The sequence below is a fragment of the Phoenix dactylifera genome, chromosome 16, assembly GCF_051530095.1.
Source record: "Phoenix dactylifera cultivar Ajwa chromosome 16, Ajwa_hap1_PhDact_Kaust_v1.1, whole genome shotgun sequence".
NCBI classification, from domain to species: Eukaryota; Viridiplantae; Streptophyta; class Magnoliopsida; order Arecales; family Arecaceae; genus Phoenix; species Phoenix dactylifera.
In genome coordinates, this window is record NC_143205.1 from 17,806,794 (window position 1) to 17,830,646 (window position 23,853).

A 23,853-nucleotide genomic window follows, 5' to 3' on the forward strand; every position below is an offset into this window, starting at 1 on the left:
TGCGACCTTTATCTTAACGATGGGGATGGCGTTAATCACGCCTCTTTGCTACCAGTGAATCTACGATACTATCCGGTTACTTTAGCAGGAGAGGACCATTGATGATCTTTTGCTGCTATATATATATATATATATATATATATATAGTTTTTTAATATGAATATTTTTCTACAAATTTAAATTTATATAAATATTTTTTAAAATTTATATTATTTCTGTATCATTTAAAATACTATTTTTGCACAAATGTCCGTGATATAATAGTTCTTCTAATACCGTTAATAAAAATCATATTTATTTTAATTAAAAATAAAATAAAATTTTGAAATTATTTTTTTACCCACTATTACGATTGTCTTGTATTAATATATATTATATTTTATTATATTTTGTTCTATAATATTATGTAATATTTTTTTAAGTTTATTTTGTCATACTAAAAATATTTTTTTAATTTATTAACCAAACATATATTAAAATGTTATAGTATTTAAGAAATTTAATTACTGAACAGGAACAGTTTTTTATAAAAACTCTAGATCAACTAGCGCCAACGCTAAGAAATTCTCTCGGTGGCACGTGCATATCACGTGACTATTTCAGTCTGATATGGAGACCGGAATGCGACCAGATCTCTCACAAGGTGAGACCGCCTAGCGCTAGCGCCCGTGAGCCCGTCGGAAATGCAGGGAGGCTCCACCGGCATCGTCTACGGCGGCCTCAAGTACCAGGTGACCCCCAAGAACAGAACAATTCCATCTCTTTGACGCCAAAACCCTAGCACTCAAATCCCTTTCTTTCTCCAGGCCAGATGCATCGCCGACGTTAAAGCTGATCCGGATCACACCAGCTTCCTCGCCGGCACCCTCAGCCTTCGAGAAGAGAACGAGGTCGGATCGCAAAACCCTGGTTCTTCATCTCTTCCTCGATCGTTCCTCAACAATTTTTCGCACTTTTATTCGTCCAGGTCCATTTGATCCGGCTCTCGCCCTCGGGAACGGAGCTCGTGTGCGAGGGCTTGTTCTACCACCCCAGCGAGATCTGGGATCTCAAGTCCTGCCCCTTCGATCCAAGAATCTTCTCCACCGTCTTCACCTCCGGTAAAAGCAATCGATCTTCCTATTCGAATTGCGTGACCTCATTCTATAGGGATTCCATTTGGACGTAGTTATGCAGCATTTTGTCGTTTTAATCAAGATTTGTGTATGTAATTCTGGATAGCAGCAGGTGTTAGCTAGGGTTGGTGGTATACTTATCAGATCTGCGTAATTTGTGGTTGATTCTGATTCTATGTCGAGATTGTTTGACCCATGTAAAGAATGTGACAGCACATTCTGTTATATGAATCAAGAATCAAGAGTGGATGTCATTTGATTGATACTTTGGATTCAAGGGTTCTAAGGGGAAATGTGGAGGCTAGTTGGTCTCGAGACTCATGTTTAAAGACTGGACCACTGACTAGAAAGTACATTGAAGAATTTGATTTAAAATCACCAAGAAAGAGGGGGAAAAGAGAAAAATTGTTACTCCACATTCACATGAGTACTCCACAAAAATAACACAAAATTGAAACCAATTAATCCTATCATTTTCTATGCTTCCACCTGTATATTATTTTTCAGTTTGTTCCATAAGGTTTGTAGGTTACAATCCACATGATTGTCGAACATTTGATCTTGATCGAACAAAAGGAATATGTAGAAGAGCCTTATGTATCCGTCATGTTTCGCCTTTTTTGTTTTTATTCTGAAAGTTATGAAATTGATTTTCGTATATATGTTGGTGATAATTTAAAATCTCTGTGTGATTAAAGGTGAAACTTATGGAGCGTCCATTTGGAAGATTCCTGAGCTCTATGGTCAATCAAATGCCCCTCAACTAGAACAGCTTGTCTCTCTGAATGAACATTCTTTTAAGATCAAATGGTGAGTTTATTGTTCTTTGTTTGGCAGCCACTAGATTCCTTTTTTTTACAAAGGGTTTCACTTATACATGATCTATCCCTTGGTATATTTTTATAGCGCTTCCTGTCCTACTTGCTATCCTTATTTCACAATAATTTAGGCTGACAATGGCAATGAATTTTCTGATTGAGAATATATTTGGCCCTGCTGGCACAGTTTCTTTCAAAGTTGTGATGTCACTGTTATCCAGAAAGTGAGCATCTTGAAGATGAAGCATCCGCTGCATTGCTCCATCAGAGCCATGGCCATATATAGCATGTTTACTGCAGGGGAGGTTGTGGCATAAAAATTTCATGTTTTAGTGTTCTTATACATGCCTTGAATCCTTGACTGCTTGAGCAAATTTTGACTCTTAGGGTTTTTTAACATGTGCTAATGTCCTAGTATTACCAAAGAAAGTCCTGCCTTTGTGGTCCATGGGAAACTTCTAGCTATGTGCTACTCTGCCAAATGTACAAGCAAGCATCAATTTGGATTGATTATTTACCTAGAGGATATTACTCACCCTTGGAGATTGCTGGCATTGCATATGTAAAAGAAACGGACAACTTTTCCTTTATACTTTCAGAATCAGTTACGTCATCAAAATTCTAGAAACAAGGAGCATGACCATCAAAACTTCCTCCATTTATTTTTCCATTTGATATGATCCTAGACATGAGCATTATGCCACCTTATATTTTGTTGCTTTAATCCTTGCCATATTTTCCTCCTTCCCATTTTCTGTCCTCCTCTGGGCATGTTCCTGGTCTGATGGGGTAGGTCATGGTGGATTGCCTAGTAGATAGTGGGATTTAGCTATACGTATGAAATTAGAGAGACTAGGAAGCATAAAGTCGTAGGATTTAGCTTGCAAAAAGGTTTCTTGTTTGCATTCTCAGTGGGCATTGGTTAAATTTACATGAGAAAATAAATTTATTTGAATATCTTAAAGTATATACTGAATCATAATGCCAATACATGTATATGCCTCTCATGGAAAGGTTACATATGTTTGGATGAATAAATAATTGTTGATTTTTGTAGTGCTTCTCTAGTACAAACTTACAAGACCATACCTTGATCTCTCAAGTACTAACAGTTTTGTTGTTAATTATATTTTACATGACAGATAATTTTACAAAATCAAAGGAAGACCACAAATTTGTTATTGTTGGAAGATTTCATGGTCTTAGCTTCTAGGTAATATTGAAGTGATTAGAAAAGAAGTACCTAACATCATGTATAATTTGCTAAGAGTCTTAAATTCTGTGGACCTTGCCATTGCGGGTCTTCTTATCATAGACATAAGATCTAATTTCTTCTTGAAGAGTGGACCAAAGAGTTGCAAAATGGTAATGGTGATTCATTGTAGACCACTGGTTGTATTTTGCTTTAGGGATATGCTCTTGTTTATGATTGCTCAACATTGCTTTGAGTTGTTTCTTTCTTTGGACAGAAGGTTGCATTTAATTTTTTTTGAGTTTAGATAGATACTTTGTTCACTTGAACATACTACATGTATATGGTTTTCAAAATCGCCAAAACAGGATAGTATGATCAGTGTCGTACCGTTCCGGCATGAAACCAGCATCTGTATGGGTGCTTGGACACCGAAACAAATGTACTGATATGAACCTGCCTAACCAATGCATACCGGCTCTATCTTACCGACCATACCGGTCGGTACCAACGGGCTTTTTAATTTTTTGAAAGATGCTAGTTTTAGTACGTACTTTTTGTAATAGTACCGTATCAATACCGTACCTCGCCAAGGGAAAAACAGCATGGAGCTTGATATCTGTATTAAAACCTTTTTCTTCACCTTCTGAAAGGGGCGGACGCGAACAATCTTAACATCATCATTCCTAACTAACCTAGGTCTCTTAATTGAATTGCATTTAGGAGCAATTAATTTTTAAACCTGATGAAATCAACAAACTTTTCCAACATTTATAAGCTTTGCAGGAGCAATCAAATTCTTGATTCCTAGGAAAGAATTTTTTTTACTATCAACTATGAAGGCTAATGTTGTGCACATAACATTGGATGGTTATTATCTCTCTGGAATGTTTCCATGACTAATACCTTGCTGAAAATTATTTCTTATCTCAAATCATAATGTCTTGCGTATGATAAATATATCTGTTATGGCTCTTTGTCATATACATGCATGTGCTTGTATTCTCAAGGTAAGGCTTTTCTCTATTAGTTATTCAAGCAACTGAAAGAATTCTAAGGTGCCAGCTTGTATTTTACTTTCTTGGTCATTCTACATGTGCCCATAACCTTTTTCTGGCAGTGTCCTTTGGTGGCCATTGGGAAAGCATGATAAATTGATTAGCATTGATGAGGGAAATCTTTTCCTGTGGAGCATAGATTCTTCAAGTAAGATAGCTAAGGTATGGTCCTTAATGAACTTTGTACTGATCCATTTTAAGATTCTAAGCTGTTCAAATGAAACTATGGTACAGCTTAAAAGCAATTTGTTTTTATAGAATTCTGTGATATTGTCTATCTATCTCATTGGGTACCATAATTTTGTGCCTGGTGCAATTTTAGTGATCATTTGCACAATGGTTGTTCGTTGGAGTGCTTAAAACATTTTATCTTACTGATAATTGTCATTAAAAAATGTTTAATGAAAAAAGAAGATCATGAATTGATTCGCCTACTGGATATGACTTAAGCGGCCCTAAATTTTGAGAAACTTCTTCTTTACCAACATGATTCAACTTGTGCATTATACACCATCTGCAGTGTGCGGGACATGGTGCAATGGAGGGATGACTCCACTACTTATGAAATCAAATCAGTAATTTGTGAATTTGTAATCTCCTGTGCGACATAAATGTCAGAAAAGGAAGTTTTGGAACTTCAGGCAGATAGGATTTGTTATATTTTCATAGATGTTTTTCTTTTATATTATTTTTAATATTGAATATATTGATGTATACTCGATCTGCGTACATGTGCCTATTATTTTGGACAGTCATTCCAATGAAATGATTACTATCACTTATTATGCTAAGAGAATATTTAGTTCTTGACTTTAAGCTGGTGATTCTTACAAGATTTTAAGATATAGGTGATATCAAAAGAATCTGTTGGTATGCTTCATAACTTGTCTGGTGGAGCATGGGACCCTCACGATCAGAATGCTGTTGCTGCAATATGTGGATCATCGCTTCAGTTTTGGGATCTTCGCACAATGAAGTATGTACTGTCTCTATTAGCATTCGCTTTGTTATAGTTTTATTATACACCTACTTTCTGATTGTACCATTTTAGTCCACATGTTGGATGGATCTCTATTTTCGAGAATCATGCCTGATAGAAAAAAAGATATCTGAAATCTCCATGTCAGGAAGACATTACTAGGAAGATCTAATTAGGTTATTTGATTTTCTGCATTTCAATTCTTATGATTGCATGACAATGGATGATAGAAAAGTGAAAACCTATTGAAAGTTTGAAACACTATGCAAATCTACCATAAGGTTATCATGGGTAAATTTGGAAGTTCTGCTTCTACACTGAACTCACCAAACGTTACATTATATTAGTACTTCCATCATTGAATTCATCAGTTACAATGCCTGTATTTAAGTTTTGACAAGAAAAGAGTACATGGCTGCTCTTGGGAACTGTTGCTCCTTCTTTCTCTTCAAAAATGACAATAAGGGAGTATGCATCCATATCACAGAATGGTTTTTTGCTATTATGATTGAAATGACAAGGGAATTTTGATGTGAATACTTCATTTATAATGGTTTCATTATTCATGTAAGAGACTGTTTAGCTTTTTTCTGCCCTTTCAGTTTCCTGTGAAGTATCATGCCGAGTCTAATATTGAACTTTGAAGCTGTTGTTTTATCTTAACCATTTCAATTTAGAATTTTCCTGAAGTGCATAAAGTCATGCTATCTGTATATCCTATATGTTTTACCTAAATGATTTGCCTCTCGCTATGGTCATGTCCATTTATTAACTCTTTGGTAAGACAGGTAGTGAATCAATTTCAGCAAATACTTTTCTTAAAAAAAATAATTTTTGTGTAATTGTGTCCATGATGGACATATTGCCAGTTCGAGAGCTCCAGATTAAGTTAGCGATGAACATTCAGTGTAAATCTGGTTATAAGTTTTGCATCTTGCTTTGCTGTTTTTTTGTGGATAAACTCATTTCCAAATTCTTATCGTGATTTTTCTCTGTTGTCGTATTAATCCTCTAATATGTATTTAGTAGTATGTTTCATATGTGGGTCCATAATTGTATCTTCACTTTATGCTAGTCTCTTTCTTGCAAACTCATTTTAGATTTTCTTGCTTGCTGATAATCCTGCTGTATGTATTCTTGTTTCAGGAAGACAAATGCAATTGAGCACGCACAAGTTAGGGATGTCGATTATAATCCCAAAAAGCAGCACATACTTGTGAGTATGATGTCTTGGATTATATTAAGAGTAACGCAATTGAATGTAGCGCATAGTTGATGAAAATATCCTCTTTTATGATATTAATCTGACATTTTCCTCAAGAGGTATCATCTACATGGGCCCTGTAGCCTGTGGTTGGGAAACATTGGCTTTTCTCATGGTTGTATAGGATAATGGCTTTACCATGTCTTGCTAATTTTTTGATGAAAGCCACGCTTACTGATTTAATTATTAATTCTTTTAAGATTGATTTAACTGACACCCCAGCAAGGAGGAACTCAACAACATATTACATTGTTGAATAGATATTGATTTGTTTCTGTGTGCAGCTACCCTTTTTGACAACATATTCACCAGTTGATAAGAATCATAATAGTTTGTCCTATTTTCAGGTCCTTCAATCCCCAGCCGCCACATGAACACATAATTTGTGCTTAAAGTGCATCTGCCCATCTGGAGCACAAATTTGCTAGCCTGATCATCAAACGCACACATAAATACATGCATAGACAGAAAGCACAAATTCCTGCGAAACCTGTAATTGTATCTAAGGTGTTTAGAGACAATGAGTATTTCAGTTTCTGACTTATGTGTGGACCTCATATTTCGGTTTCTTTCTTAAGCATCTAGTGTTTCTCAATGTGCTTACTTGTTACTAAGTTTGCTTCCCAGCTAGTTATTTTGGTTCTTCAAATTCTTTACGAAAAAAGGTTATCCAAAATCGTACTATAATCATGGACCAGTTAGTGTAATACAATTCAGAATTGTTTTGGGAAAAATTATTCTCATGCATGCTTGCATGTGAAGTTTTCTTCGCTTCAAGGGTGCTGTCAGATTGCTTCATTGTATTTAGCATCAATTTGTCTCTTTTCTGCTGAAGCAGAAACTTTTTAACATTTCAGGCCACGGCAGAGGATGAATGTGGGATACGGTTATGGGATCTTAGAATGCCTAGGCTTCCTGCAAAAGAGCTCCCTGGACATGCACATTGGTACATACTCTTATTGTACCGTAAGGCTGCAAACAGGAACCCTTTTTAATGTAACATTAGAGTTGCACCAATTATCTGATCTTGCACTTTTATTCATATTCAGATAATATTTCTGATTGCATGTATGCTAGTGCATATATATTAATCATTCACCAGTGAGTTGATGCTTAAGCTTTTTATTCATGTTTCACATAATATTTCTACTTGCTTGTATTTGCTGTATATATATGACTTATGCTTATATGAATGTGATTTAGCGCATAAAATGTATGCCTAGTTTACATTCCTTCCTGCATTCTCTTGATTTGACCAAAGGTTGTTTTGATCATATATTGGCAGGACTTGGGCTGTTCGCTACAACCCAGAGTATGATGAGCTGATTTTGGTCTCTCTCTCTCTCTCTCTCTCTCTCTCTCTCTCTCTCTCTGTGTGTGTGTGTGCGCGCGCGCGCGCGCGCGCGCGCTTGCCTGTGTATGTGTATGTGCGCGCGGACGCGTGGGTATGTTTGTATCTGTCTGTCTGTATGCATGTGCACACATGTCATGTGAGTAACTATGTACAGTTTGCACGCTTGTGCAGCCCTTTCTGTTTCGCTGATTAGATTGGAACCTTACAGAGTGCTGGAACAGATTCAGCTGTCAACTTGTGGTTGGCTTCTACCACTGGCAGTGATGATTCAGCAGCTGAAAGGTTTTTTGCCATTCCAAAGCATTTCATGAAAGCTAATTGTTGTTCTATTGATTTGTCATTTGGTATGTTTCTCCTGTTGATATATCTTCATTCTTTCAGTCTAGTTGACTCACCTACGCGTCAGATAGATCCACTTCTCAACTCATACAATGACTATGAAGATAGCGTTTATGGTAATTTCAAACTTTCTTTGGTCTTTCTTGTGAAAGCATAAGGTGCTAATTGGATAACAAACTAATACTGAAATGCTAGGTGTCGCATGGAGCTGTCAGGAGCCTTCAATGTTTGCATCATTGTCTTATGATGGGAGGGTAAGAAAACTATCAACAGAAGTCAGTGTTGAAGATTCTAGATATGTAATTATATTACTTAATATGAGGTATCTGGCATGCTTTTAGACTGAAATAATTAAGGTTCATTATACCTGCTGACAGGATATCTATATTTGATGGAAGTTGATAGTGCATCACACTTACCCTCTGTAGAAAGTTGTGCCATTTAAATATGTAGATTAACATGCATTTATGAATTTTATATTTCCTTGTAGAAGAAGATGAAAGTATGCATAGAAATTCTTTTAGCATGAATAACAACAATGAGCAAGCAACTGTTGCACTTGCTGCTCACGGGCTATTATGGTATGTTATTGTATCATGTGGTGCTGTGCTATGCCTGTCATTTGCTAGGGCATGCAGCAAACAAAAGGGTCTACTTTGGTATGTTCCAACAGGCCTGCATCAGCATGAACCAGTATGCTCAACGCAGAAGTATGTACCCCGCATATAGGGGTGCAATCGAGCCTAACCGAGTAACTAGAGGCTCGAGCTCGACTCAATTCAAAATACTCGGGCTCGAGATTGATCGAGTTTTAATATCCAAGCTCGAACTCATTCAAAAATAAAACAATATTCAAAATTGACTCGACTCGACTGGAATATCAACTGAGCCATATTTGAGCTTGAGTTCAAACTCGAATTCGAGCCTTGGTCGTAATTGAAAAATATGGTTAAAAGTTAGGAGTTTGGTCAGATTTAATATATATATATATATATATATATATATAATTTAAATGTTAAATTAACAATGTATATTATAAATAAAAAAATAAAGTAATACTAGAAATATATATATAATCGACTAGGCTTGCGAGCCTTCGAGCTGAGTATTTCGCTACTTGAGCTTGAATCCGAGTTGAGTTCAAATAGCTCACGAGCTGTTGGCTCATTTGCACCCTTACCCCCATGTTCTGCTTGTACTTGTCCAACATGGCACATGCCGTATCGAAGGAATCACTACCTATTGAACTGATTGCTATATTAACTTTGCCTTCTTTCTCAAAATTTATTAACTTTCCCGTAAGCTTATATTTAAAAGAGTAATTTCATGAAGCATTATGGAGTTATGATAAATCAAGGATAAATCACTGCCTCCCTCGTATATTTAGTTTGATAGAGATTTTTAACCATCAAACTGTATCATGTAAATATGGGTTGGCTGTATATATCAAGGTGTAATTTACCAAAATTTAGGCTTTTGACCTGATAATAACTCTCTAATTTGGTGTCTGATTCTTCGACCAAGGCAAGTTCAAGCAGACTACATCTTGCCATTAAATTTAAACCTATCTGCAACATAGGACCAACTCCCCTCTTAAGGTTTCCCTAAAGCTTCTGAACAAAGATGAAAAATGGTGAAGATTGGTAGAGAATTGCTTTTTCAAGGCATATATGCATATCTTACAAGCTGTAGGACTAAAATAAAACTCATTAATAAGTAATTGATGTCATATAAGGAAAATGCCTGATCTATTACCTAAAGAAATCTTTGGATATTATATTTGTGATACACAATAACAGAGACTCAGCTCTCAATTGGAAAATAACTTTTTTACACAGTTTTGAAGGAGATGGAGGATGGAAGAGAATAGAAATAAAGTTCAGACTGCAATATTTATAATTTAAATTGACTGCACTGCAATAGTTTGTATATCCATGAACTTGGAGGGTCCCATTTCATCGAGCAAGATAATTTTGTCTCCCAGCCAATTACTTTACAGTGAATGCTTATGCACAAGCAAGTTATCCACGCTAGGATCTTGAGGCATCCAAAAACCCCTTGATGGTTTGTGATAAGCACCACTGACAAAAATCAAGTTTTAATAAATATATTTCTGCTTGAACTTTTATTCGAGTTTTCATGACAAGCTGGAATGGTTATCATATTATCATCAGAAACTTTGCTATGGCTAAAATTTCTGAGGAAGTGACATATTACTAATATTCATATTTCAAATGGAACATTCGGCTGGCAAGCAGGAGCAACAGCCACATGCATAAGTGAGTGATGAGACAAGTGTCCTCATTGCTCTCATACATGCTAATGTGAATCTCGCGAGTCATCCATTTCAATTGTGCTGTCCCTGTTTGCTATCATTCTTAATTTTGACATTATCGGGTTCTGATGTTTGTTTTTTGAAAATTCAGGTGGTCGTTGAATCAGTAAAGCCGTACATCCGGACAAAGTGAAAAAAGCATCCGCCATAGTAAGCCATGAAACAGTTTAAGGTTTCTTGTTCACTCTTTATAGTGTGTACTGAGACTTGTTTTATATGATGCGCATGGTCATTTTTGGCACAGGATATTACACTTAAAGCTTGATTGGAACTCCTATTCCTGCATGCTTGGATCTCCTGAAACATCATACACATGGAATCATCTATTATCCTTCTTTGTTTTGTCCTGAGAACATTGACAGGATTCTGTGAACCGCAAGCACAACAATTATTTCAGAATCTCGGAATAGGTTGTGCCTAAGCATGCAAAAAGATGCTGTAACTTGATGAATAACTATGCTCTGTATGCGTTAGCACATTGTGGATTTGAGATGGGACGTTTTCCATTTATGTAATTGCTAAGTAAGAAGGGTTGTAATAAAAGGAAAATGAGATTTGATTCAGTGTGAGAATGTGTGATTTGATTTTTCCCATAAGAATGTTAGGAACTGTTCCATATCAATGAGGGGGAATTGGCAAATCTCCACCGAACGTTGTGGCGGCTCCACATTTAATTAGTAAGTTAACGGTTTTCCTCAAAAAAGAATAAGAAAGTCGGCGGTCTGAAATATGACCAACTTGCATACTCGCCCCAGGTTACCAACCTGACCACCTCAGCAGCTCACAGTGCGTTTGTACATAAAATTTCGATCCTGCACCTCAAAATTTGTATGACGTTGATCTTAGGGCTCATGATTTATTTTCAGCAAGTGATAAAAATATTGAAAGTTATTATATATGATTTTTTTTTTTTGTTACTGTTATGAATGGTGTCTGTTTTCCATACCATAACTAGGTTGTGGTTAACTATATCCTGATCGGGTAACCATACGGTTGTCACTCAAAATATCCATAACTAGGTTGTGGCAATACTAGCGTGATCGATTATTCAATGGGCAATTGGTGAAATTCCTATGCTTGCTTAGTAACTTCAGTGTTCGAAAACTATAAGCAAGCCCGATCCCACTATATCCCTTTCAATTTTAAAATATTTAACCTACATGAATTTGGAGGCACGTCTTACAACATACAAAGGCGGATAATGCGGGTCGCCGCATCTATGGGGTCGTTTGGTTCACGGAAAAAGGAGGAAAAGTGTGGTCAACGGAAAAGTAACGAGATAGCTCTTATTTAGTTCGAATTTTCAAAGAAGAGAAATGGAAAAGTTGTATTCCCATGAAAATATGATTTACATATTTCATGGAAAAGTCTTTCCCATAAGAAACATGGAAAAGTTTCTTTCCCATGAGGCGGGAATCACTTTATTTTTATTTTTTCTCAAAAAGGCCCTTCAGCATTAAAGAGGCATTAAAGATCTAATTTTTATTAAGGACATAATAGGAATTATACATAACTTTTTCAGAAAAGTGGATGGCCAACCAAACATAGGCCCTTTGGAAATTTGTCACTTTCCCATGATCAACCAAACATGCCAAAAGTACTTTCCTAGGCATCCTCTTTCTTGAAATTTGTTTTCTAAAAATTATATTTCTAGAAGAAAAATACTTTAGGCGAATCAAACGAGCCCTATGTAGGTGTCGCAGTTTACAGGTGGCCTACTCCTTTGTGTTCCCTTTTTCCCCTCTTCCTTCTCTCCTCTTTATTATTTAAAAAAAGAGGCCTTTTGCCAACGGGATGTGCAATGGAGTAGTCCTCGATACCCAAGAACCCTCTCTACCGTACGATGACGTGACTCAGCCAGGTTTTTGCATCACACCGCATCCAGGATCATTCGAAGCCGCGCCGGCATATTCATCCTAGTTTTACTTCGAGTGCTTTGCAATTCTAATCAGTCACATTCGTTTTAAACGCTTCAAGATTAATGAAATTAATCAGCACTTTGTATTAATCACATCGGTGCCCTCATCTCTCCATCTGAAAGCTTTCAGAATGTTACCATAAGGAGCCCTTTGAGGATAGAAGCAGAACGTGGACCTTGCGCTTTTTCTTTGCTAGCTTTTATTTTCTTATTTTTTTGCTGTTGATTTCCTAAACATCAATATCTTATTCCATTGGTTCGGTTAACTGTAGTTCCAGCTAGGCCTGAAGCCGGGATAGCTAATTCTCAATGATAGCGTCCCCTTCCTTGAATTTAATGCGAGTCACACTGGAACCAATCTTCCTGTTTGTCACTTTTTAAGTCGGTTGCGGCTCGTCCTACAATGTTCTTAAGGTCAAAAGGTGGTGAGAGGTCTGCAAGGAAAAAAGCCAGCTCGAATGTCCTATTGAAACATAATTTTATTAGGAAGAATTATAGTTTTGGCTGGCATCCTGATCACCTTTGGCAACATCGTCTTCAATTCGGGGCAAAATGATAGCGCCAGATTTATTTTTAACTTGCATGAGTCGCATTTCTAAACTTCTCTCTGGCACAGGCGCTTAGCCCCAACTAGGCATAAGCCCCGTAGAACGTTGGCTAATATAGTTTTTGACCAGGAATTTGAAAAGGATTCATAGTATCTATACTAACGTTAGTCTCTCAAGTAATCCGTAAGTTAGAGAAGATGTGCTCTATCTCAGATCATCAGACATTTTGAATTGGCTCGTAACTTGGGAAAATCGATTCCTATCAAGGAAAGCAGACTCGCGCTCCAAAAAAAATAGAAAAGGAAAGCAGACTCAGAGACCACAGAGACATGCCTACGCTAAAAACAGCCTGTTTCAATGCAAGTAAAGCTGCACAACCAAGCTGTAAATCTAAGAACCCAAGCATCACCACAGAGACATGCCTACAGTAGAAAGAACCTGTTTCAATGCAAGGAAGTAGAGCTGCACGAGCGGCTGTAAATCTTAGAACCAAAGCATCAAAAAAGTTATTAGATGCAGAAATAACAGGCAGGTTGGAGATCATCCACAATGCTATGGAAAAATTATCCAGCACAGGCCATCATTGATTGACTAAATTTGTCCGGTGAGTACATGAGATAATTATGTTCTCTTCTAGTCCAGCTTCCAATGAGGGCATTCTCATCACAACCTTATAACAAATTTCCATGAATGGAAAATGAAAGATTACAAAATGAACCAAAAGAAATTGCCAAACAACCTTATACCCTGCTCAAGTTATACAAAAGCAAGTGAAAATGGACTCAAGTTCTGCAATAGCCAAACTGCTCTCTCGTGTTGGTGCTCCAACATCAAGCCTAGGTAGAAGAAAAGATGCTGTACAGTTCTGTTGCCGAGGCCATATGTACAAAGAACAGCGCAGCAGCAGTTGATCAGAATGTTTCTCTAGAGAAGCTTTCAATTTGCCGAACAAAATAATGTGACGAAAGAATTGATTTAAGTATAAAAAATCTTCTCCAGCGCAACATCACTAATCTGAAATAATCTCTTCCAACAAAGAGTCCTCAGGTCTTATGAAGAGATCATAGTCCAAATTTGTGCCATTAAATGAATTTTTCCCTAGAGGTGCAACCTCTCCATAATCCAAGTCACTCCAATCCAGATCTTCATCAGTATAATTATAATATGTTGGTTCACCAACATGCACGCCTACATTACCATTTTTGCTTTGACTGCCAACCTTGTGACTATGGAAATCAGAGTCAACTGCTGCCTTAGCCTCAGCATTTTCACATATACAACTTGTGGGATTTTCATGAAATTCACCTCTACCTGGTCTTATCTCCTTAGGCTCCCCCATAAATCCTTTTTGAAAAGTGCGCACCTTTGACGCAAATTCTTCCCAAGTCATGTTTGCTCGGCGTAGGAAGAGAGAGTACAGTTTTTTACCATTAGGGCGTATTGTCCTCTTGTGCCCAAGGTATCTCCTGAATAACATGCAAATCAATGCAATAAGAAAGATAAGATGTTAAGAGTTCAATGTTCTCAAAAAGGTGTCAGAGTTTATGTACATCCAAATCACATTAAAATGTAACGTTTACCTTCGGCCAGCCAAAATTCTAGCCATGTTACCATTGTTGTTGGTTACAAAAGCATCACTTCCATCACATACGATAAAATCAAGAGCGGCCATGCGAGATGAAAATGAGGAGAATGGTGCCAGTTCCTCCTTGCTGGCTAAAGTTTCTTTTGAATGAAAATGGGGAAAGAGTGCTTTCAGGGGTGCCAGGGTTTCTTCCCCTCCATATATTTCACCAGATGCCACATAGATGTGAACATCACTGCCAAAGCCCAATGCCCTCAGCATGAGTCCTACCTCTTCCGGAGACAGCGGGCATTTTCCATGCCTTCGTTCCTTGTCTGGGTTGCTTATCTGCCCATTTTTCAGCAGAACATCTTAGCCATGCAAGATGCAGCCAAATTTGGACATGTTCAGGAAGAAAAATTATTGATTTACTTACATGTAAAGTTTTCCACCGCTTGCGAATGGCACCAAGTTCTCTCCTTTCCCTTTCACCTCCACCATAATAGCACCCAGAAAAAGCAAGCATATCAGGTTCAAATCTGCAAGAATAATCATCTTAATGGGTGGCAGGACTTTCAACATTCTATCACTAGCTTCATGCAACTATGTGAATAAAGGTAATTCCAAGTCCCAACAGCATATTTCTAATAGAAAAATAATATCAACCCAAGAGGTCCGCCTAAATTATATTCATTTCAAAAATAACAGATAACCCCGCAAATAATAATCAACAAACCTAGATGTCCAGTGAAAATAAAACATCATTAACTAATAATGAGGACAATCACATTAATGGATGGCCACATACATATATTAACAATCCCTTAATAACAATACCACCTTAAATATCTCATAGAAATTTTCAGCATATAATCTTTAGAACTAAGCGCACTAAGAGAGGGAAAGAATTAGATAGGTATAATTTGATTATGGCATAATATGTCATACCGCCCCAAAATGCCTGGTTCGGGGCATACCATACTAGGGTGGTACTAGTATGAAGATCATATTTAGGTCAGTGAATGCCCAGTACTGACCCGTACTGAAGGACTGTGGTGTGTACAGAAACGTATCAAGGCGTACCAAGATTAAAAAGTGAGAAAATGGCTCGAGAGCTATCTCGGTGCAGGGTGCATATTGTACCATAGTGAACCAATAACCTACTAGTATGGTACCTAATATTAAGATTGCAGACCTTGGGTTACAATGTTTCAACTTAATGAACTAAATAATGAAGCAAAAGGGGTAAAAATGAAGAAAGAAAAGAAAAAAGCGAGAAAGTATATTTCAAGAGCAAGTAAAACCATCTTGTAGAATAAAATAAAATATGCAGCCATGTCTGAAAAGTCAGCTTGGTTCACCAAAACGCATGGCAATTATCAATTAGCCCATTTGGCATCAGGGTATTAAGTTCAGTTGAACTTGTGCAAAGCCAGATTGAAAGTAAACTCAGCCAAAACAATTAAGTATTTCCAAGTTGTGGAGACATTCACCATAGAGCAATGCACAAGGAAAAAGTTTTCTCTGCATAAACTACCATCAAAGACAACAATATGACCAAATTAAAAGTTTACCTCAGGTGCAGGGCAATAAAATGCTTGCCTTTTGCCTTCATTCGACGTATCAACATATCACCCATTTTCTGAATTGATTTGGTGAATCTTAAAGCATGATAGTTAACTCTACATCTCAGTCTTTGCAGATCTGTCTCCAACTTGTTTGCAAGCCTATAATCAAACTTCGACAGCTGGACAACCTGCGGCACCATGAAGATCATAGATTTCACATGGAGACATCGCAGACTTAATAATCAAAGGACAAGTTTGAGCATAACCTAAACTTTCACCAAGCAAACAACAACATGACAATGAAGTTGTTAAATCAAGCTCAAAGGCTCCATAAAGTCGCAATTTCAGCCCCTCTTTAAACTACTTGACAACACTCAGGAATATAAAACCTATCATGAATAGATATTTCCTTAATATTTCAATGCAAATTGTGATTATCCTACATCCTACAATAGTTCTTCAAATAAAGGAAGAGTAAGCCCCTATATTTCATGTCACAGGAGATAAGAGTATCATGTATTCCCCCAAAGTTCCAAAGCAATGCATAGCCACACAGACTCTTCTATCAGAACTAGATAGCTACACTGTGTTTTCTTTTAGTAATGATTAAATTTTTATCAGGTAAAAACAGCTGTATAGCAGGGTATGTTTCCTCCACAGATAACAGTAAGAAGAGCATATTGAACACGTAAAGATTTCCCTGAAGTTGCTGTTCCCTTTTAGGGCATCCTTAATGAGAACATCTCCATCATAATTAACAATACGTCTGACATAAGCAGAAACAAAGCCATCACTGGTGATGCAAGATCATTAGAATTTTAGAAACAATTCCCTGTACTACATTGCTAGTGCTGCTGAATGTGCTTTCCTGATAACCTTTGGCATGAAGCCAAACCAATATAGATCAATCAGTTCGCATGGATTAACCTCACAAGCCAAGATGTTCCATGAAAATGACAGGCAAATATATGATGATTCTCATTTGACTACTGAGCAAGCTTTTTACCTTAATGCTGATGAATATTATTGTTTGCCTCAGAGAGAAGGATGTGACATATCGTAAGTGCTTGAAAATTTTAGGGCTGAAGGACAAGTATGATCCATGGTATTTAAGTAGTTCCTAAACTTTTTTATGTGTAGGGCATATGGAAATCTTTACAGTGTAGAAAAATGACCAATAAACCATCCGACTTCATCATGCTGAATGGAAAGAGCCAACAGGTTGTTCATTTAGCTGGTGCATTACATGCATCCAAAAAGTAAGAAAGGTTGATCATTACTTTATTGTTATATAGGCAAAATGATCCTTTGGCATAGCACTCCCCATATTGCTAATCCATTCACGATAGAAGATTTTCAACAATATCTGCAGCACCACTACACAGCCACTGGGGTGCTGTCATTTAAGAAAATAAACATCATAATTCAACAATATTTATGATCTAACAACACATATATGGCAACTTGCTACGGTACATCAAAGGAGTGGATGATCATAAAATGGGATTGACATGATCAACTGCCTATATATGGTTATGTGATAATGTTATACCAGGTTTCACCTCCTCCACCCCTGCCCCACCCCCTCTCACTGTATGTTCTCAACCATGACATGAACAAACAACATACATAAAGAGAGATACAGATAAAGATAGAGAGAGACAAAAGAGATGATAGTATCACATTATGCTGCCAGATCCCTTTAATAATCACCATACAATCTTTCTCCTAACAAAATTAATAACACAATTATGAAAGAATAGTTATAAGTAAATATTTTGAAAGAAAGTCAATAGTCAGCTGCAGTTTAGACTTCACTATAAAGTAGAAGCCTGGTTGAGTTGTAAAATAAATCTAAGACATGTCAGTACAGAAAAGATATACACACGAGTTAAATTGAAATTTACAAATTACTGGAAAGATGATTACATGATGGGCTTTTAATTATCTTAGCAAATCATTGAAAGTCGTTTTTGTCCACAAAATATAAAAAGACTCGAACAATATAGCTACAGTTAATGCTGAATGAATTTAAGTTCAGCAACAGGCAGAGGTATTCAACTAGTATTATTAGTTCTTTCCATAAAGAAAATTATACCGAAAGAATTTGTTTGAATTAAATAAATACAATCAGCTGAAATTTGAGGAAACCATCTGTGAGAAATAAAAGTTGTAACTTTAAGAAATTTCAGTACTTACATGTTTCTTGAGAAGAACAGGCAAGACTCGATTTTGGTAACATCTTGGAGTACACTTCCTTGGAACACGCATATTATATGGAGCCCTAACAACCTTCCTTCCCTTTTTTGGAAGCTCTTTTACAATTTTAACATCATTTGAGAGGAATGAGATGAACCAGTCAACATCAAAAATTTCGGCGAAATTGCTGTGCATCATACATAGTATCACAAACCAGTGCGCAATATATTTTGCAATTCAGCTTGCAATATCCAACACCATTACTCCATTAATTGAAAAACCTAAAAGATTCAGTATTTGAAGCAGACCTGGCATCTTTCCAAAAAGATCTTTCATCCAGCTTTGGAACAACTAGAGTAGCATTCAAAATGCGAGCTGCAACAACAGAATCCACTATCTGAAACAAACCATAGGTATCACAAGTTCTCCATCAGCAATCTAATAGGAAGGTCCAGATTATTAAACAAATAAAAAATTGGAAGAGAATCAACCACTGCATCATAACCTACCACTAGTAATTTAGATCAGTCCAATTAGTAGCGAGACCAGAAAAACTAGTCAGCAAATAAGCTCTTAATGTACAGATTATCTGCACAATCATACATCTCTAAGCAACAGAACTACCTAGATTCTGCGGCAAAATAACAATTTAAGAAAAGCAGCAAATTTAGGGAAAGCATCCTAGTATTATCTAAATATAGATATTATATGATAATTTATTAATATATTAAATGCTATGGCTCGTAAGCAACAATGTTTAATGAAAACTGTTTATACAGCATCTTTAAGAATGATAACATTTCTTAAAAGACTAAGGCTGACAGAATGATGTTGTCATGAAACTTCCACCTGCAGCACATGATTAACCCAGCCCATCAAGAATAAATCGTATTACATCAAAATATCTTTCACAAACATTGAATTATGCTGAAAAGATTTGGCAACTTGTTCCACAATCAGAAGCGTTCCCTATGAGTAGTCCTTAAATGGCAATAGGATTAGCAAATGTCAGAACAATTTATCCATCTAAACTTCTAGCAACTCCACCAGCACTGTTTTCTTTTGCTATAAGGGTAAGATCTTAGTTGTTAAAGGTCAAAAAGGAACCTACAGCAATGGGTGGATCAAACTAGTTGTCAATATCAAGAGTTTAAGCATTCTCCCACCATGAATAAAAGTTTTAGAAGAATCAGGCTGAGTACAGGATAAGGATGGGATAAGAAACAACCTTGCAAAGGAGACTAACTTCTAGCCAGTAAATTTTTTGATCTAGACTCTACCATCCATTTCACATTTGGCGAGCAATGTCACTGATAGAACAATGCCCCTTTTGTGGTTCCCGCTCTAAGACTGCTTCTCACCTTTTCATTCGCTGTCTGTTTGCCCAAGCATTGTAATCTCCTCTTTTATCATACTGGAATCTCCGTGGTTTGCCCCTGAATTTAACATCTCTTTGGTCCACATGGAGGAGAAGGAAAATTCAGGTCCATTTAAGAAAAAGTTGGGATCAATTGCTCATGGCACTCATGTGGAACATCTGGCACAAGAGAAACTCAAGGATCTTCTTGAAAGGAAAAGCATTGCCTGCCTCTGTTTTGCATAAAATATTGTACTTTTTTCCTTATGGAGCTGTCTTTGTAATGCCAAAACCTCTCTTTCCCACGACTGTCTTTTAGGTAAGCTGTCTTCTCTACGTGCGTAATTACCAGCCTCCTTCTTGTAAATATTTCTTTTCTTTCAATAAAGTTTGGGGGAAGTTACTCACTCCCTCCATTTTACATCAAAAAAAAAGAAGAAAAGAAATAGGTATTCCAGTCCTCAAATTCATCAGCAAGTGATAGGTCTGATATTCTAATAGAACTATTCTATTCTCTGACCAAATAACAAGATGGTTAGTGCTCATATTTATCACTAAGGAAATTGATATAAGCTCCAAAAATAACAAGAAGAATTAGCAATCCCACTAACAAAAAAAAGCACAAACCCTTCCTAACATGAAGAATTTATTGGATGCAATATTTACTCCTGACCAATATCATGCCATGGTGACATGGACCGTAGGCACCAATTATATATTATTGTGTATACACAAAATTGGAGCCACAAAGCACATTGGAAACTGCCCCAATTTGAAAGGCATTTCATTCCATAATAGAACTTACTCCATTTACTAAGTGTATTGTCACAAAAAGCAAAAAGGATATGAAATGGAGGCACAAGGGACTAAGTACTGATGAATCGAGAATGATGCAATTATATACTGAGATATTATCTTCTTTTAATCTCATATAACATTTAAAAATGTCAGATCAAGTTTGCATTCATATTAATCAAGAACATGAGTGCCCTTTTATTCAATGATGCCCGGTCAAAGTACCATGAAAGCATCAACCAACAAGACCAAACACATTTTTACTACAAATATGGTGCCCATCAAGAGTCTTTCTAAGCATATTACATTTAGATGGTTCCTAAGTATAAATATATTTAGATGGTGCATCTGAATTCTTGTATAAGATAGACATATGATAGTCTCTTACCAAAATTTTCCTTAGCTAGGAATTTGGCAGCAACTTGTAGAGTGTTGATATCAGGTTTATAGCCGCTTGTAGCACTTTCTCAGACCTTGATGAATCATGATTTGATGCATAACCATGACCTCATATGAACTAGACTAGGTATATAAGTGGATTTAACTTTTAAAATACAAGAACACCTATAATTCGACTTCAGCTTAAAGAAGAACAGCAAGTGACATGTAGAATTAATATCACATAATTGCAGAAAAAATGCCTATTTAGCAGTCTTTCTTTGTGAAGGTTTTTTTCCTATTTGACTGAGTTGTTCTTTCGATAAACACATGACTCATAAAGAGTATTATATTCAAAAAAATATATTTGACTAACGGACCGATCAAAGACCAACTCTAAATCAACTCAGATTATTTTATTCATAAGTTGCAAGTTGAGCTCAGAGTTTCAATATGTAGCAAAGAAGAAAACCAACGAAGATCTTGGATAGTTTCTCAAGTAAACAACTATAGAAAAGTAGGAAACTATCTTACTCCTGTTCTTTGTTGATTTAAGCCTCCGCTTGTTGCGATCATCAAGTACCTACCAGGAACAGTGATTGCTTTGGCTGCTACAAAATGAGATGAGAAAGTCCATTTTATGCAATAAAATCAACTTGCAGAAAGCGAAAAAAAACAACTAGCAGCAATTTAAAATCTATAATAACCATTTGTGAGATAAACATTAATGAGCTGATGAATAATGCAAAAGTGATATTCCTTCAATTATTTATTAAGTCCTCACGTTTCCCAATTCCTCTATTGAAATTTGGAACGAAACCTTGAGTTATATAAAAAATAAGACACATTTGACCAAAAATAATAATAATAATAAGACACACACCAAATATTTCCGACGAAAAACAAATTCTTTCCCTCAAAAGCGTCACACTTTGAGTAACTTCGACACCCTATTCAACTTTTTAGTGGATCAATAAATCAGAACACGGATCCAATACACACCTAGAAATTTACTGCTCGCATTGCTGCATCCATGGTAGTGCTTCGATAGCTTCGAGACCCAGAGATCACCTTTGACGCTCCCTCCACCACGCTACACAACCACAAAAGCAACAAAAAAAAAGATATGTTTCCACTGTTTTCAACTACATCAAAACCATTCGAACCGATGCATTCCATAGGATGATTAATAAAATTTGAAAAAACACAAACCGGAACGCGGAAAATTTCCACAGAGGCCGTGCTCCTTCGGAGATCACCAGAATCCCCCACCTATATTACATAAAAATCGGTATAAAAATTAGGAAACGAGGAATCTAGGGAGGGATTAACGATTGAAGGAAGGTATAGGAGTGAGGGGCGGAGAAGGCACCGTCAGATTGGAGGGCTTCCGATGGCGGTGGGAGCGGCGGTGAGATAGAGGCGGGGGGTCCATAAGGGGCGGAGCGAAGAAGGAGAGGAGGGCGAGAACGAGGAGGAGGACGAGGGCGGAGGCGGCGAGGGAAGAGATGGCGGGCACCGCCAGGATCGGGCAGCGATCGTGGTGGCGCCGCCGGTGGGGAGCCATTGGCAACGGCGGCGTCGGCCCCAATTTCCTCTCTCTTCTTCTCTCTTCTCTCTCTCTCTAATCTCGGCCTCTCGCTGGCGGAGCAGAGGCGGAAGGCGACAGCGGCGAATCCATGGACGTCACCCCTTTCCTTTCGAGCGACCGGAAAGTAGCCGATAGTACGACTGGGGTTATTTACGAGATGGGCTTTGGCATTATCGTATATGTACACTCCTGTATTTACTGAATACGCCCCACATTGTTTGGTCTTCTTTCAGATGGGAGGGAAAGAAAGAAGAGGAGTGCACGAGCGAATTTTGGGATTATATTTATCATGTAACGTCGGTAATAAAAATTTCTATCCGGTTGGAATCACATGAAGTCGGCAAGCTGTAGCGAAATTTATTTTTATACGGCTATTTTTAAAAAATATACGCCAATTCTAAATTTTGTTTTTTTGAAAAAGAGAAATGGGAAAGGTCAATCAAGCAAAACTAGGAATGTGCCTATGCCGATGATCGGATGGGATCACACACACGTATAATTTATATAATTGCTTATATTTCTATAAAAAATAAGATGAAAAAGAAAGCCAATGAACCAGCCAAAATTAAAAAGATATTACTCACAAACATTATAACTATCCACTGAAAGTTATATTTATGTCCCAACGATTCATACCTTATCGATCTTAATTTATTTTGACATGGCTTGTATTAGCCATTTCCTTTTATTTATTATACAATATAGTCTTTTATTTTTGAGAATCTAGAACCAATATAATTGTCTCAGTCTTCTATCGGATACTCGTCGAAGATTTAATTGTTTGATCTATTTTTCCATCACATGGCCAAATTTTATCTGATCGACTTCGATCTTCAACTATTTGTAATTTCTCAGTTGCACTTTACCCAATATAAATAAGAATTGTGTAATTCTTACCTATTTTGATTTTATCAAGTTTTATCCAGTTGGCACTTGCATTTTATTGCCGACTATATTTTTAAGATGTGGAATAAACATAATGCTATTCATAATCATGTGTCTAGAGTGCTAAAATTAGCATAGTATTTAATGAAAAATTTTAAAATACCTAAGTGAATGAAAGATCGCAGCGATGCTCTTGCTAAAATATTGTGGACTAATTTTCCGTTGGTGCGTCGCAATGCGACGGCGACAGCCGGTCGAAAATTATTTCGGTAGGTGGAGCGAGAGATTTGGGCGTATGTACGGTTTAACCCACCAAAATGGATGATATCACGTGAGTTGTGAAATTCTCGTAGCAAGTGGCCGTATTTTATTTGCGCTGAAAGGTTGGAGGTGGGGCCGGTAACGGGAAAAAGCCGGCCAAAATACTCTTGGTCCGGGTGCGATCTAAATTTTTCAAACTGGACGGTGGGTCTGGTTCAGTGATGAGAAACGTGGCCTACAAGACAGCTGAATTAATAAAATATCGTACGCCTACCGAAGTTATTTTTAATCTGATTTGGACCACCCCTTGCCTAACTGAACCTTACTGAAGTTTG

General features: G+C 37.0%; 2 protein-coding genes across 4 annotated transcripts; one reads left to right on the top strand and one right to left on the bottom strand.

The window, feature by feature from the left end:
* The first annotated feature begins 571 nt into the window (after window positions 1–571).
* On the top strand, window positions 572–11,017 carry LOC103701080 (WD repeat-containing protein DWA2). Of its 2 annotated transcripts, none has more exons than XM_008783036.5 (14): window positions 572–731; window positions 807–890; window positions 968–1,100; window positions 1,814–1,925; window positions 4,246–4,345; window positions 5,032–5,159; window positions 6,309–6,378; window positions 7,284–7,372; window positions 7,712–7,757; window positions 7,989–8,062; window positions 8,162–8,235; window positions 8,315–8,373; window positions 10,546–10,604; window positions 10,699–11,017. In XM_008783036.5, exons 1-13 carry the CDS (start codon window positions 684–686, stop codon window positions 10,585–10,587), a joined length of 1,059 nt encoding a protein of 352 aa, XP_008781258.3. In that variant the 5' UTR covers window positions 572–683; the 3' UTR covers window positions 10,588–10,604; window positions 10,699–11,017. The 2 variants fall into 2 exon arrangements, with proteins under 2 accessions (XP_008781258.3, XP_088568588.1); XM_088712462.1 differs by having other exon boundaries at window positions 8,328–8,373.
* A 2,458-nt stretch (window positions 11,018–13,475) lies between these two features.
* LOC103701082 (O-fucosyltransferase 16) lies at window positions 13,476–22,526 on the bottom strand. Of its 2 annotated transcripts, none has more exons than XM_008783039.4 (10): window positions 22,154–22,526; window positions 21,994–22,053; window positions 21,784–21,874; window positions 21,316–21,389; window positions 18,560–18,648; window positions 18,252–18,438; window positions 16,059–16,240; window positions 14,921–15,023; window positions 14,501–14,832; window positions 13,476–14,386 (listed from the first exon to the last, which is right to left on the bottom strand). In XM_008783039.4, exons 1-10 carry the CDS (start codon window positions 22,346–22,348, stop codon window positions 13,930–13,932), a joined length of 1,770 nt encoding a protein of 589 aa, XP_008781261.2. In that variant the 5' UTR covers window positions 22,349–22,526; the 3' UTR covers window positions 13,476–13,929. The 2 variants fall into 2 exon arrangements, with proteins under 2 accessions (XP_008781261.2, XP_008781260.2); XM_008783038.4 differs by having other exon boundaries at window positions 21,316–21,392.
* Between the last annotated feature and the right edge of the window lie 1,327 nt (window positions 22,527–23,853).